The 17193-nt window shown below is 46.9% G+C and overlaps 1 protein-coding gene across 2 annotated transcripts in view; it reads right to left on the reverse strand.

Moving 5' to 3' along the window:
- ano3 (anoctamin 3) overlaps positions 1-17193 on the reverse strand; it is a 183386-nt gene that overhangs the window by 40101 nt on the left and 126092 nt on the right. For both annotated transcript variants that reach the window (XM_078415487.1, XM_078415486.1), the window contains 5 exons: positions 16993-17133; positions 15416-15580; positions 9777-9813; positions 8762-8873; positions 2482-2539 (listed from right to left, as the gene is read on the reverse strand). In XM_078415487.1, the coding sequence (XP_078271613.1) occupies positions 2482-2539; positions 8762-8873; positions 9777-9813; positions 15416-15580; positions 16993-17133 (513 nt within the window). The remainder of the gene's footprint in view (positions 1-2481; positions 2540-8761; positions 8874-9776; positions 9814-15415; positions 15581-16992; positions 17134-17193) is intronic.

A 17193-nucleotide genomic window follows, 5' to 3' on the forward strand; every position in this document is an offset into this window, starting at 1 on the left:
TGCTCCGGGATATCGGCTTCCTCCCACACTCAAAAGACCTGCAGGTGTGTAGGCTAATTGTCTTCTATAAATTGTACCTAGTGTGTAGGATGGAACTAGTGTGATCACTGGTCAGCCTGGACCCGGGCCTGTTTACCATGCTGTATCTCTCATTTAGAAGGATGAGAGGAGATCTTATTGAAACCTATAAGATTATTAAGGGGTTGGACACGTTAGAGGCAGGAAACATGTTCCCAATGTTGGGTGAGTCCAGAACAAGGGGCCTCAGTTTAAGAATAAGGGGTAGGCCATTTAGAACGGAGATGAGGAAAAACTTTTTCAGTCAGAGAGTCGTGAACCTGTGGAATTCTCTGCCTCAGAAGGCAGTGGAGGCCAATTCTCTGAATGCATTCAAGAGAGAGCTAGATAGAGCTCTTAAGGATAGCGGAGTCAGGGGGTATGGGGAGAAGGCAGGAACGGGGTACTGATTGAGAATGATCGGCCATGATCACATTGAATGGCGGTGCTGGCTCGAAGGGCCGAATGGCCTTCTACTGCACCTATTGTCTATTGTCTAAACGAAACTAAACTAAAAGATACAGACTGGAAACCCGGCCCTTCGGCCCACTGAGTCCACGCTGACCAGCGATCCCTGTACACTTACACTGTTCTACACACACAATTTACAGAAGTCAATTAGCCTACAAACCTGCACGTCTTTGGAGTGTGGGAGGGAACCAGAGCACCCGGAGAAAGCCCACGCAGGTCACAGGGAGAACGTACAAACTCCGTACCGACAGCACCCATAGCCGGCATCGAACCCGTGTCTCTGGCGCTGTGAGGCAGCAGCTCTACCGCTGCGCCACCGTGCCGCTATCAGATTGAGCAGTTCATACAGGAAAACAACTGTACATTCAAACCCACTGCAGAAATAAATAGGCACAAGTAACTGCAGATACCGGTTAACGGAAAAAAAAGACACAAAGTACTGGAGTAACTCAGTAGATCAGGCTGCATCTCTGGAGAACATGGATAGGTCATTAATAGCACATTAGTAGGCAGAAGGGACCCGACCCCAAACGTCACCTATCCTTGTTCCCCAGAGATGATGCCTGACCCGCTGAGTTACTACAGCACTCTGCGAATCATCACCTATCCATGTTCTCCAGAGATGCTTCCCGACCCGCTGAGTTACTCCAGCACTTTGTATCTTTTTCTGCAGATGTAGGTAAGTACTGTCCACCAAAACACACACCCCCGCAAACAAATGAATTGATTGCTAGATACAGCATGGAAACAGGCCCTTCGGCCCACCAAGTCCATGCTGGCCATCGATCACCTGTTCACACGAGTTGTATGTTATCCCACGTCCTCATCCACTCCCTACACGAGGGGCAATTTATAGAGAGCCAATTAACCTGCAAACCCACACGCCTTTGGGGTGTGGTGAGAAGTGTGTAGGGATTGGATGAGAAAATACTAGTTTCACTGTCGTCCTGTTGAGTTTCACTGTCTGCATAACTCGTTATCACCCACAGCCAACAATGGACCTTTGTGGGCTCCACCTTCTCTTGATCATTGTTGCTTTTTGAATATCTTTCATTTCTTTGTTCTATTTACCATCAACATCCCTCGTCTCCCTTTCCCCTGACTCTCAGTCTGAAGAAGGGTCTCGACCCGAAACGTCACCCATTCCATCTGGCGCTGCAAGTGCTGTAGGGCTACGCCGCCATGGCAGTGCGGGTGTCAGGGGTTCAGGGGAGAAGGCAGGAGAATGGGGTTAGGAGGGAGAGATGGATCAGCCATGATTGACTGGCGGAGTAGGCAGGTTTCGCCCCGAAATGTCACCCATTCCTTCTCTCCTGAGATGCTGCCTGTCCCGCTGAGTTACTCCAGCATTTTGTGTCTATCTTCAGTCTAAACCAGCATCTGCAGTTCCTTCCTACACATGGAACTAGTGTAAACAGGTGATCGATGGTCAGCAAGGACTCGTTGGGCCGAATGGCCTGGTTCCATGCTGTGTCTTACAATCAATCAAAACCGTCAGTTAAAATAAAAGAATAGTGAAAGGCTTGGATAGAGTGGAAGTGGAGAGGATGTTTCCACTAGTGGGAGAGTCTAGAACTAGAGGTCACAGCCTCTGAATTAAAGGACGTTCTTTTAGGAAGGAGATGAGGAGGAATTTCTTTAGTCAGAGGGTGGTGAATCTGCAGAATTCATTGCCACAGAAGGCTGTGGAGGGCAAGTCAGTGGATATATTGAAGGGAGAGATAGATAGATTCTTGATTAGTACGGGTGTCAGGGGTTATGGGGAGAAGGCGGGGATGGGGTTAGGAGGGAGAGATGGATCAGCCATGATTGAATGGCGGAGTAGACTTGATGGGCCGAATGGCCTAATTCTATTCCTATCACATGATGCTATGATCTTATGAAAATAAACTTGCATAAATGTTATTATAACAACAGTGAACAAAATAGCAATAGAAATGATCGTTGCTTTACCTCTTCCAGTCTCCATCTATGAAACAGCTTGGCATAGGCTCCAGGCCGCCCGGCAAACCTGCCCAACACAACAGGAGATATTAGTAGTGTAGGAAAATAACTGCAGATGCTGGTACAAATCGAAGGTATCACAAAATGCTGGAGTAACTCAGCAGGTCAGGCAGCATCGCTGGAGAGAAGGAATGGGTGTTCTACTTAAGATTCCAGCACCTGCAGTTCCTTGTGTATACAGTTTGTCATTGATATCATGTTAATAATATTACTTGTAAATATTAGCTTGGATTTCGTACTCATCAAGAATGCATTGCATGTGATCTTTTACATGCTCATTATATAATGCCTCAGAGCTAATGCCATGTGATGTGCGTAGCAACAATTATATTGAAGCTTGTTCCTCCTGTTTTCACTTGTACTGAGCTGGTAATGAATTCTTTTTCTTTTCGCTTTCAGGCTTTGAGATTGATGTGATTTAATCTATTTCCCTTTAACGTATTCTGCCCTGTAATCATTGTTTATTGTCACGTGTCTCGAGGCTTCTTGTTGCGTGCTGTCCAGTCAGCGGAAAGACCGTAAAAGTTTACCATCAAGCCGTCCACAGCGTACACATACTCGGATAAAGGGATTAACAATGAATGCAAGATAAAGTCTAGTAAAGGCTGATAAAAGATAGTCTGAGAGTCTCCAATGTGGTGGATGGGAGGTCAGGACCGCTCTCCAGTTTGTGGTAGGACGGTTCAGTTGCCTGATAGCAGCTGGGAAGAAACTGTCCCTGAATCTGGAGGTGTGCGTTTTCACACTTCTGTACCTCTTGCCCGATGGAAGAGGGGAGAAGAGAGAGTGGCCGGGGTGCGATTGGCCCTTGATTATGCTGCTGGCCTTGCCAAGGCAGCGTGAGGTGTATCACACACCTCAACCATTAAACCATTTGTTTCCAATGACTTAATTAAGGGGCGAGGGGGGGGTGGGGGGGGGGGGGGGGGGGGTTACATTGAGGCTCATCTTTAAAATGTTCCATGGCAATTAGCCTTTGTGGTCCAATAATGTCCACCATCTGAAGTAATCACAGAGGGACAAAAATAAATCAAATGCTGGATTTCTGGATCTTAGCGCCTTAAAATAAAGCCTTTTGAATAGGATTGATAGTAGTGATGAAATGGATGGGAGAAATAAAAGTGCCATAGGGAGGCGCAGTGGTAAGGTTGCTGCCTCACAGCACCCGAGACACTGGTTCGATCCCGACTACGTTTGCTGTGTGTACGGAGTTTGCACGTTCTCCCTGTGACCAGCGTGGGAATTCTCCGAGATCTTCGGTTTCCTCCCATACAGGTTTGTCGGTTAATTGGCTTGGTGTAAACGTAAATTGTCCCTGGTGTGTGTAGGATAGTGTTAGTGTGCGGGGATCGCTGGTCGGTGTGGACTCGGTCGGGCCGAAGGGCCTGACTACGTGCTGTATCTCTAAACTTAACTAAAAACTATGACAATAAAACACTCTTGAGCTTGTCGTAACTCCTCACACCGTTCTAAGTATTATTCATGCATTTAACCCAAACTGGGACTGAACGCCGATTTAGTTCAGGATATACGATACGTCACGATACGATAGAACTTTATTTATCCCAGTCGGGAAATTGATCTGCCAACAGTCACAAAACACAAAATACATGAAACTTGAAATTAAACTAAATATGAGGGAGTGCAGCTAAGGTTCACCAGGTTAATTCCCGGGATGGCGGGACTGACATATGATGAAAGAATGGGTCGACTGGGCTCACATTCACTGAAGTTTAGAAGGATGAGAGGAGATCTTCTAGAAACATATAAAATTCTCAAGGGAATGGACAGGCTAGATGCAGGAAAAATGTTCCCGATGTTGGGGGAGTCCAGAACCAGGGGTCACACAGTTTAAGAATAAGGGGTAGGCCATTTAGGACTGAGATGGTCAAATCTGGACCAAGGGTTGAGATTTTGGATTGGAGAAAGGCTAATTTTGAGGAGATGAGAAAGGATTTAAAAGGAGTGAAATGGAAATTGTTGTTTTATGAAAAGGATATAATAGAGAAATGGAGGATATTTAAAGGTGAAATTTTGAGAGTACAGAGTCTTTATGTCCCTGTTCGGTGGAAAGGAAAGAATAATAATTTGAAAGAGCCGTGGTTTTCCAGGGAAATTGGACACTTGGTTCGGAAAAAGAGGGAGATATACAATAAATATAAGCGGCAGGGAGTAAATGAGGTTCTTGAGGAATATAAAGAATGTAAAAGGAATCTTAAAAAGGAAATTAGAAAAGCGAAAAAAAGATATGAGGCTGCTTTGGCAAGTAATGTAAAAGTAAACCCCAAGGGGTTCTACAGATATGTCAATAGCAAAAGGATAGTGAGGGATAAAATTGGTCCATTAGAGAGTCAGAGTGGACAGCTATGTGCTGAGCCGGAAGAAATGGGGGAGATATTAAACAATTTCTTTTCTTCGGTATTTACCGAGGAGAAGGATATTGAATTATGTGAGGTAAGCGAAACAAGTAGAGTAGTGATGGAAATTAGGATGATTAAAGAAGAGGAGGTACGGACACTTTTGAAGAATATAAAAGTGGATAAGTCTCCAGGTCCTGATAGGATATTCCCTAGGACATTGAGGGAAGTTAGTGCAGAAATAGCAGGGGCTATGACGGAAATATTTCAAACGTCATTAGAAACAGGGATGGTGCCGGAAGATTGGCGCATTGCGCATGTTGTGCCTTTGTTTAAAAAAGGTTCTAAAAGTAAACCTAGCAATTATAGACCTATTAGTTTGACGTCTGTGGTGGGAAAATTAATGGAAAAGATACTTAGGGACAATATATATAATTATTTGGATAATCAAGGCCTGATTAGAAACAGTCAACATGGATTTGTGCCTGGAAGGTCATGTTTGACTAATCTTCTTGAATTTTTTGAAGAGGTTACCAGGGAAATTGATAAGGGCAAGGCTGTGGATGTTGTCTATATGGACTTCAGTAAGGCATTTGACAAGGTTCCACATGGAAGGTTGATTAAGAAGGTTAAATCGTTGGGTATTAATAGTGAGGTTGCAAGATGGATTCAACAATGGCTGAATGGGAGATACCAGAGGGTAACGGTTGACAATTGTATGTCAGGTTGGAGGCCAGTGTCTAGTGGAGTGCCCCAAGGATCTGTGTTGGGTCCACTGTTGTTTGTCATTTACATTAATGATCTGGATGATGGTGTGGCAAATTGGATTAGTAAATATGCAGATGATACTAAGATAGGTGGAGTAGTTGATAGTGAGGTAGATTTTCAAAGTCTACAGAGAGACTTGGGCCTTTTGGAAGGGTGGGCTGAAAGATGGCAGATGGAGTTTAATGCTGATAAGTGTGAGGTGCTGCATTTTGGTAGGACAAATCAAAATAGGACGTACAGGGTAAATGGTAGGGAATTGAGGAATGCAGTGGAACAGAGGGATCTGGGAATAACTGTGCATTGTTCCCTGAAGGTGGAATCTCATGTGGATAGGGTGGTGAAGAAGGCGTTTGGTATGCTTGCCTTTATAAATCAGAGCATCGAGTATAGAAGTTGGGATGTAATGTTGAAATTGTACAGGGCATTGGTGAGGCCGAATCTGGAGTATGGTGTGCAGTTCTGGTCGCCAAATTATAGGAAGGATGTCGACAAAATGGAGAGGGTACAGAGGAGATTTACTAGAATGTTGCCTGGGTTTCAGCACTTAGGCTACAGAGAGAGGTTGAACAGGTTGGGTCTTTATTCTTTGGAGCGTAGAAGGTTGAGGGGGGACTTGATAGAGGTTTTTAAAATTATGAGAGCGACGGACAGAGTTGACGTGGGTAGGCTTTTCCCTTTGAGAGTGGGGAAGATTCCAACAAGGGGACATAGCTTCAGAATTGAGGGACAAAGGTTTAGGGGTAACATGAGGGGGAACTTCTTTACTCAGAGGGTTGTGGCTGTATGGAATGGGCTTCCGGTGGAAGTGGTGGAGGCTGGCTCGATTTTATTATTTAAGAGTAAATTGGATAGGTATATGGATAGGAGGGGATTGGAGGGTTATCGTCTGAGTGCAGGTAGATGAGACTAGGTCAGGGAGAATGGTCGGCGTGGACTGGTAGGGCCGGACAGGCCTGTTTCCATGCTGTAGTTGTTATATGTTATATGTTATATGTTATATGAGAAAAAATATTTTACACCCAGAGAGTTGTGAATCTGTGGAATTCTCTGCCACAGAAGGCAGTGGAGGCCAATTCACCGGATGTTTTCAAGAGAGAGTTAGATTTTGCTCTTAGAGCTAATGGAATCAAGGGATGCGGGGAGAAAGCAGGAACGGGGCACTGATTTTGGATGATCAGCCATGATCATATTGAACGGCGGTGCTGGCTCGAAGGGGCCGATTGGCCGAGTATTCCTGCACCTATTTTCCTCTGCTTCTAAAGTGACGAGTGGAAAGGATTGGGGATGTGCAAAGACTGGGGAGGTCAGTGAGCAAATGAGCAGCCATGATGCGGTGAAGTGGAGGCATGGCCTGAGGCTTTGCTGCTCTCACCCTGTGTGCCAGCCGAGTGGCATTTCCCAGTGCAGCGCTAAATAATTTAACAGAGTCACCCGCTCAAGCACTTACTGCTCTCGAGTGACTCAACTTCAATCAATCGCAATAGGGCCCAGAAATATTAACGATTGCAGCGATTTACTTCTCATAAAGGCGTACCTCCAGATTCAGGAGCAGTTTCTTGCCAGCTGTTATCAAAGATTGTCCAAGGTTACCAGCAAAAGCCAGCAGTATAATCAAGGACCAGTTTCACCCCGGTCACTCCCTCTTCTCCCCTCTCCCATCAGGCAAGTGGTACAGAAGTGTGAAAACTCACTCCTCCACAGTCAGGGACAGTTTCAGTTTCAGTTTAGTTTATTGTCACGTGTACCGAGTTGCAGAGAAAAGCTATTGTTGCGTGCTAACCAGTCAGCGGAAAGACAATACGTGATTACAATCGAGCCATTTACAGTGTAGAGATACATGATAAGGGAATAACGTTTAGTGCAAGGTAAAGCCAGCAAAGCCTGATCAAGGATAGTCCGAGGGTCACCAATGAGGTGGATCGTAGTTCAGCACTGCTCTCAGGTTGTGATAGGATGGTTCAGTTGCCTGATAACAGCCAGGAAGAAACTGTCCCTGAATCTGGAGGTGTGCGTTTTTACACGTATAACTTTTGCCCCATGGGAGAGGGGAGAAGAGGGAGTTTCTTCCCAGCTGTTATCAAGGAGTATCCAAGGTAACCAGCAAAGGCCAGCAACATAATCAAGGACCAGTCACTCCCTCTTCTCCCCTCTCCCATCAGGCAAGAGGTACAGAAGTGTGAAAACGCACACCTCCAGATTCAGGGACAGTTTCTTCCCAGCTGTTATCAGGCAACTGAACCGTCCTCTCACCAACTAGATACAATCCTGAGCTACCATCTACCTCACTGGAGACCCTCGGACTATCTTTAATCGGACTTTACTGGACTTTATCTTGCAGTAAACATTAATCCCTTTATCCTGTAGTCGAGGCAGGTACTTTCATGTTTAGAAAAGCATTTGTACAGGTATGAGGATAAGAAAGGTTTGGAGGGATATGGACCAAATGCAGGCATGTGGGACCAGTGTAGATGGGGCATGTTGGCCGGTGTGGGCAAGTTGAGCCGAAGGGCCTGTTTACATGCTGTATCACTCTATGACAGATAAAGTAATAAACGCTGGAATGTTATTCACACGTTTTAATCTCACCACAAGTATCTCATTTGATCTCATCTGAACTACATAGACTATTATTGTTATTATTGCACTATTATTCTTTATTTTTTCGTGTGTAAGCATGTGCGCATATACATATGTACATATATATGATCTCGGTCGACACAAAAAGCTGGAGTGTCTCAGCGGGACAGGCAGCATCTCTGGAGAGAAGACTTCTTCAGGTCTGAAGATGAGTCTCGACCCGAAACGTCACCCATTCCTTCTCTCCAGAGATGCTGCCTGACCCGCTGAGTTACTCCAGCTTTTTTTGTGTCTATCTTTGGTTTAAACCAGCATCTGCAGTTCCTTCCTATATATATATATGATGTATATATATATATTTGTGAGTAAGTGTATATATACACACACTGAACTTTTTTTTCTCTCTCTCGTTTATTATACTGTTTGCAATGTACTATGTTTACATGTCTCTTGTGCTGCTGCAAGTAAGAACGCCATTGTCCTATCTGGGACACACGACAATAAAACACTCTGGACTCTTGACTCACCTGCCGAGAATGAACGCAACATAGAAGATTGAGCTGTTGAGATTGACAAACTCAAAGAGGAACATCTTTAAGGCAAAGCTGTTCTCCCATTCTGACTCCGTGCGCGGGTGCTCTGTAAGTCATAAGGTCACAAGGAATAAGGAGTAGAATTATGCCATTCGGCCCCTTCAAGTCTATTCCGCCATTCAATCATGGCTGATCCATCTCTCCTCCTCCTAACCCCATTCTCCTGCCTTCTCCCCTTACCTTCTGACACCCGCACTAATCAAGAATCTATCAATCTCTGCCTTGAAAATATCCACTGACTGGACCTCAACAGCCTTTTGTGGCAAATACTTCCACAGATTCACCACCCTCTGACTAAAGAAATCCTTCTCATCTCCTTCCTAAAAGAACGTCCTTTAATTCTGAGGCTGTGACCTCTAGTCCTAGACTCTCCCATTAGTGGAAACATCCTCTCCACATCCACTCTATCTAAGCCTTTCACTATTTTGTACGTTTCAATGAGGTCCCCCCTCATTCTTCTAAACTCCTTATCAGGATAATATGTCGCTGCGTAACAATGTAAAAATACCCCCGTAAAAATATATTTGACACTATTTTGTTGGGGTTTGGTGGGGGGGGGGGGGGATACAGGTACTTTAATTTATACTATAATAATCGTATAATAATTTATAAAATAAATTATAAAATAAATAATTTTTTAAAATGTATAATTAATTTGAAATAAATTATTATCGTTTAATAATTTATTATACGATAATAATTTATTTCAAATTAATTATACATTAAAAACAATGTTTATTTTATCATTTCTTTTATAAATTATTACACGATTATTATCGTATAAATATTAAATGTATAATTAATAAATTTTAAATGTATAATTAATTTGAAATAAATTTATTTCAAATTAATTATACATTAAAAAAATATTATTTATTTTATGCGATAAAATTAAACTTAAAAGATTAAGCTTCTTTAGGTAAATATTTCAGCAAGGAAATTTACTCACCCCAGTTTGTAAGCATCCATGCAACTTTTTCATAAACCTCGAGAGCAGAAATAAAAGATAGAAATGTAATAAGTCTAACAGTGTTATTTAATATGTAATATGACCAACAGTGTTAACTGTGCAGTTTTATTTATGAACATAAATTCATGCTCTCTTTAGTTTTAGTATTTTAGTTTAGTTTAGATATACAGCGCGGAAACCGAGTCCGCGCCCACCAGCGATCCCCGTACACTAATGCTATCCTACACACACTAGGGACAATGTACACATACACCAAGCCAAATAACCCACAAACATGCACGTCTTTGGAGAGTGGGAGGAAACCAAAGATTTTTTAGAAAACCCACGCAGGTCACGGGGAGAACGCACAAACTCCGTACAGACAGCACCCGTAGTCGGGATCGAACCCGGGTCTCCGGCGCTGTAAGGCAGCAACTAGAGTCATAGAGTGATACAGTGTGGAAACAGGCCCTTCTGCCCAACTTGCCCACACCGGCCAACATGTTCCAGCTTCACTCGTCCCTCTTGCCTGCGCTTGGTCCATATCCCTCCAAACCTGTCCTATCCATGTACCTGTCTAACTGTTTCTTAAACGATGGGATAGTCCCAGCCTCAACTACCTCCTCTGGCAGCTTGTTCCATACACCCACGTGAAAAAGGTACCCCTCAGATTCCTATGAAATCTTTTCCCCTTCACCTTGAACCTGTGTCCCCTGGTCCTCGATTCCTCTACTCTGGGCAAAAGACTCTGAGCATCTACCCGATCTATTTCTGTCATGATTTTGTACACCTCTGTAAGATCACCCCTCATCCTCCTGCGCTCCATGGAATAAACCATCTTTTCTGAACCCTTTAAAGCTCGACAATATCTTTCCTATAACTCTACCGCTGCGCCACCAGGGGACTTCTTAAAATTAATCGGTGTTTTCTTTCGAGGCTCGGCAAAATATTAACGCGCAGGGCAGGTTTTTTTTAGTGATACAGCGCAGAAACAGGCCCTTCATCCCACCGGGTCCGCACCGCCCAGCGATCCCCGCACACTAACACTATCCTACACCCACTAGGGACAATTTTTACATTTGCCCAGCCAATTAACCTACATACCTGCACGTCTTTGGAGTGTGGGAGGAAACCGAAGATCTCGGAGAAAACCCACGCAGGTCACGGGGAGAACGTACAAACTCCGTACAGACGGCACCCGTAGTCAGGATCAAACCTGAGTCTCCGGCGCTGCATTCGCTGTAAGGCAGCAACTCTACCGCTGCGCCACCGTGCCGCCGTGAGGTTGAAGTCAAGAGAACTCTCCAAAGCTCCCACTCATCGTCACGGTTATTCTCTTCCCCGCCCGACTGACTTAACTAAAGCTCTTTAAATCTGCAGCTCAATCCTGACCTCTGTTTCACACCTTGTCAAATTTTCCACTGAGTTGAGGTGGACCAGTGCAGTCCAGGAACTGGCCCTCTGGTCCACAATGACTGTGCCAGCGCAATGCACAATTAAACTGTGCAGGAAGGAACTGCAGACGCTGGTTTAATCCGAAGATGGGCGCACAAAGCTGGAGCAACTCAGCCGGACAGGCGAAAAAAAAAATTGCTGACCTTTCCCAGAAGGGTCTCGACCCGAAAAGTCACCTATTCTTTTTCTTCGGAGATGATGCCTGACCCGCTGAGATTCCTCCAGCTTTCTGTGCCTAATTTAAACTAATATCCTCTGCCTGTGATGTGCCCATTCTCTGCATATCCATGTGTTTCTGCAAAGTCTCTTAAACACCACTATGGTATCTGCCTTCACCACCGCCCTTGGCAGCACTTTCCAGACACCCACCACCCTCTGAGTAAAAACCCTTCCCCCGCACATCTCCTTGAAACTTTGCCCCCCCCTCTCCTTAAATGTATGCCCTCTAGTCTTTGATGTTTCTACCCCCGGGAACAAGGTTCTGACTGTCCTCTCCTCCTTTTATACATTTCTATCGGTTCCAATTAAACTGGCTTGTTTACATTACAGATACTGCACGGAACAGGCCCTTCGGCCCATCGAGTCTGCGCCGACCAGCGATCACCCCGTACACGACCACTATCCCACACACACGAGGGGCAGGTTTACAATTTTACCGAAGCCAATTAACCTGCAAACCCGCACGTCTGTGGAGTGTGGGAAGAAACCGGAGCACCCGGAGAAAACCCACGCAGGTCACGGGGAGAACGTACAAACTCGGTACCGACAGCACCCGTAGTCAGGATTGAACCTGGGTCTCAGGCGCCTTGAGGCAGCAACTCTACCGCTGCGCCACCGTGCCACCCATCCTTGGCCATCTGCATTCTAACAGACTCTCTGTCCATTCTTTACTTTTCTTACTAGACGACCCGTGGGCCAGTTGGGTTGCCGTTGTTACTAAAGGTTCTTTAGTAACTTGTCAGGATCTTTGCTGAACTAAATTAAGGCACATGTTGCAATAAAAAGTGCTTGAACAATTGGTTGGGCATGAAGCAGCCAAAGAGGTACACAATAATGCAACAATTTGAACGACACACCACCCGTGGACCCGTTGTGACAGCCCCGGGGCCGGGTGCGGGCGAGGGGGGAGAGGAAAGGGGAGAGGGAGCAACTCACCCCGGCCCCAGGCCGCCATCGTGGCGGCCATTAGTAGGAGAGCGGCCGCAAGGCGCTGCCCCATGCTCGTCCTGCCAGCGGCCATCATCTATGACCTTCTCGCCACGCTGCACCACGGGAAGGTCAGGCGCGGGGTACGCCGCGCTGCACTGCACCATGGGAGGAATGTCAGGCGCGGGGCACGCCACACTGCACTGCACCATGGGAGGAAGGTCAGGCGTGGAGCACACCGTGCTGCACTGCACCATGGGAGGAAGGTGAAGCACGGAGCACACCGCGCTGCACTGCACCATGGGAGGAAGGTCAGGCGTGGAGCACACCGTGCTGCACTGCACCATGGGAGGAAGGTGAAGCACGGAGCACACCGCGCTGCACTGCACCATGGGAGGAAGGTCAGGCGCGGAGCACACCACGCTGCATTGCACCGTGAGAGGAAGGTCAGGCGTGGAGCACACCGCGCTGCACTGCACCATGGGAGGAAGGTGAAGCACGGAGCACACCGCGCTGCACTGCACCATGGGAGGAAGGTCAGGCGCGGAGCACACCACGCTGCACTGCACCATGGGAGGAAGGTCAGGCGCGGAGCACACCGCGCTGCACTGCACCATGGGAGGAAGGTCAGGCGCGGGGCACGCCGGGACGGGCGCCGGTCCTCCCGGCGCTGCTGCGCAGGTGCGCCGCTGCTGAGCCCCGGCAACCCTTCCCCAACTGCGGACGCGCTGATACCCGTTGGGTTCCCGTTGTGATGCAAGATGAACACGGAAGCATTAGATCAAAATGGCGATGTTTATTTTACGGGGGATTTACCCGAAATACCGCCATAGCGGTACACGAGAGCGCAACAAATTGAAGGAAGCTTAATACTGGTCACCGTAGGTGAATGGCGAGTAAGGTGGCCCTAATATTGTTGCGCTATCGCGTACCGTTTTGGCTGTATTTCGCGAACATGCATATATATATATATCTCTATATATACAAGATGAGAGTTTTAGTTATACACTGATGAGCCAAAACATTATGACCACCTGCCTAATATGCTGTTGGTCCTCCGTGTGTCACCAAAACAGCGCCGACCCGCCGAGGCATGGACTCCTGAAGGTGTCCTGTGGTATCTGGCACCAAAACATTAGAAGCAGATCCTTCAAGTCCTGTAAGTTGCGAGGTGGAGCCGCCGTGGATCGGACTTGTCGATCTAGCACATCCCACAATTGGATTGAGATCTGGAGAATTTGGAGGCCGGGGCAACACCATGAACACTTCATCATGTTCCTCAAACCATTCCCGAACATTGTGTGCAATGTGGCAGGGCACATTATCCTGCTGAAAGAGGCCACTGCCATCAGGGAATACCAGTGTCATGAAGGGGTGTACCTGGTCTGCAACGATGTTTAGGTAGGTGACACGTGTCAAATTGACGTCCACATGAATGGCCGGGCCCAGGGTTTCCCAGCAGAACATTGCCCAGAGCATCACACTCCCTCCACCGGCTTGTCGTCTTCCCACAATGCATCCTGGTGCCATCACTTCCCCAGGTAAACGGCGCCCACGTACACGGCCATCCACGTGATCTAAAAGAAAACGGGACTCATCGGACCAGGCAACCTTCTTCCACCGCTCCAAGGTCCAGTTCCAACGCTCGCGCGCCCAATGTAGGCGCTTTCGACGGTGGACAGGGGTCATCATGGGCACTCTGACCGGTCTGCGGCTACGCAGCCCCATACGCAGCAGGGTGCGATGCACTGTGTATTGTGACACATTCCTCCCGTGACCACCATTAACATTCTCTGTGACTTGTGCCACGGTAGACCTTCTGTCGGTTCGGACCAGACGGGATAGCCTTCGTTGCCCTCGCGCATCGATGAGCCTTGGGCGTCCAACACACTGTCACCAGTTTGTGCTTTGTCCCTCCTTGGACCACTGTCGGTAGGTGCTCACCACTGCTGACCGGGAGCACCCCACAAGCCTTGCCGTTTTAAGAGATGCTCTGACCCAGTCGTCTGGCCATAACAATTTGGCCCTTGTCAAAGTCGCTCAGGTCTTTACTCCTGCCCATTTCTCCTTCATCCAACACATCAACTTCAAGAACTGACTGTTCACTTGCTGCCTAATATATCCCACCCTTTGACAGGTGCCATTGTAACAATGTTATTCACTTCACCCGTCAGTGGTCAGAATGTTTTGGCTCATCAGTGTATATAGATGAGTTACCATGTTTCATCATTTAATAGTTTTAGACAATAGACAATAGACAATAGGTGCAGGAGTAGGCCATTCGGCCCTTCGAGCCAACACCACCATTCAATGTGATCATGGCTGATCATTCTCAATCAGTATCCCGTTCCTGCCTTCTCCCCATACCCCCTCACTCCGCTATCCTTAAGAGCTCTATCTAGCTCTCTCTTGAATGCATTCAGAGAATTGGTCTTCACTGCCTTCTGAGGCAGAGAATTCCACAGATTTACAACTCTGACTGAAAAAGTTTTTCCTCATCTCAGTTCTAAATGGCCTACCCCTTATTCTTAAACTGTGGCCCCTTGTTCTGGACTCCCCCAACATTGGGAACATGTTTCCTGCCTCTAACGTGTCCAACCCCTTAATAATCTTATACGTTTCGATAAGATCTCCTCTCATCCTTCTAAATTCCAGTGTATACAAGCCTAGTCGCTCCAGTCTTTCAATATACGACAGTCCCGCCATTCCGGGAATTAACCTAGTAAACCTACGCTGCACGCCCTCAATAGCAAGAATATCCTTCCTCAAATTTGGAGACCAAAACTGCACACAGTACTCCAGGTGCGGTCTCACTAGGGCCCTGTACAACTGCAAAAGGACCTCTTTGCTCCTATACTCAAGTCCTCTTATTATGAAGGCCAACATTCCATTGTTGTACCTGCATGCTTCTCTGTACCCTTCTCCGTACCCTTCTACATTAGTTTTGCCGTCGTGTCGATGTGCCGGCCAGTTTGCAGATTTCTGCAAGCATTCCCCTCTCTGAAACCACCAGCGATAGTGTGGGTGTCGGGACTTACCACGTTGAGAGCCATGATAATGGCAAAGTTGATGCACACCCCTGAGCCTGCAGTGGCAAACTGCCAGTTCTTCTTCACAAACTCCCATCGGAAAGATGCAAAGAGTTCCATTGTCACAAGGCGGTACAGCACCACGCCAAAGACTGCAGCCAGGACCAGCAGGATCTGGAATGACAGAACGAATGGATGAATGAATGGATGAATGAATGAATGAATGAATGAATGAATGAATGAATGAATGAATGAATGCTTTATTGTCACGAGTAACTCTTTGCTTGCATTTGCATACCCAAGGTTCACCTGCACCTCCTCCAACCTCATCTATTGCATCCGCTGCTCCAGATGTCAACTTATTTACATCGGCGAAACCAAGCGCAGGCTCGGCGATCATTTCGCTCAACCCCTGCGTTCGGTCCGCGTTGGCCAAACTGGTCTCCCGGTGGCCGAGCACTTCATTCCCAGTCCCAGTCTGACCTTTCTGTCATGGGCCTCCTCCAGTGCCATAGTGAGGCCCACCGGAAATTGGAGGTACAGCACCTCATATTTCGCTTGGGCAGCTTGCAGCCCAGCGGTATGAACATCGACTTCTCCAACTTTAGATAGTTTCTCTGTCCCTCTCTTCCCCTCCAACTTCCCAGATCTCCCTCTATCTTCCTGTCTCCACCTATATCCTTCCTTTGTCCCGCCCCCCTGACATCAGTCTGAAGAAGGGTCTCGACCCGAAACGTCACCCATTCCTTCTCTCCTGAGATGCTGCCTGACCTACTGAGTTACTCCAGCATTTTGTGAATAAATACCTTCAAGGTATGCAAATAGTCAAGACTTAAAGGGCGCTGACAGACTTTACAAAGCACACACAGTATACCACCTCTCCCCCACACCCCTCCTCACCGCGGGGTTCCCCCCCACCCACGCCAGGTCCCCATTGTCCACTGTTATCCCCCCCCCCCCAGGACGGTCCACAAAATTAAACCACAAGAGGCAAGCGTTGACCTTTCTTGCCTTGTGACTGTGATTTGCAAGAGCACTCACACGCTTAAAATTGCAAGAGGATGTTAGCATGGGGATTAAAGGCGTGACAGTGAAAAGACTAGGCTTGTATTCACTGGAGTTTAGAAGGATGAGGGGGGATCTTATAGAGACATATAAAGTTATAAAAGGACTGGACAAGCTAGATGCAGGAAAAATGTTCCCAATGTTGGGGGAGTCCAGAACCAGGGGCTCGAATCTTAGAATAAAGGAGAGGCCATTTAAAACTGAGGTGAGAAGGAACTTTAGAGTTGTGAATTTGTGGAATTCTCTGCCATAGAGGGCAATGGAGGCCAAATCACTGGATGAATTTAAGAGAGAGTTAGATAGAGTTCTGGGGGCTAGTGGAATTAAGGTATATGGGGAGAGTTGGGCATGGGGTACTGATTGTGGATGATCAGCCATGATCACAATGAATGGTGGTGCTGGCTCGAAGGGCCGAATGGCCTCCTCCTGCACCTATTTTCTATGTTTCTATGACATCTTTCCTCCTGCAGCTGACAATGAATTGTCTTCTACGAAACGAAGCGTGGAGACCATGGGCCTACCATGAAGAAGATGCCTGAGACAGACACAAGGAGACGGCTGAGTTTATCAACGAAGGGCTGGAACGGCTCCGGCTTTCCCGTGATGGGGTTCAGACGCTCCTTCTGGGAATACTTTGCTTCAAACTGGGGACGAAGTTCTTCCTGTCGAAGAAAAAAGTACATCGCCATCGTTTAAGCTGCATCGTTAGTTTTAAAGTTTTA

The sequence above is a fragment of the Rhinoraja longicauda genome, chromosome 18 (assembly GCF_053455715.1).
Source record: "Rhinoraja longicauda isolate Sanriku21f chromosome 18, sRhiLon1.1, whole genome shotgun sequence".
NCBI classification, from domain to species: domain Eukaryota; kingdom Metazoa; phylum Chordata; class Chondrichthyes; order Rajiformes; family Arhynchobatidae; genus Rhinoraja; species Rhinoraja longicauda.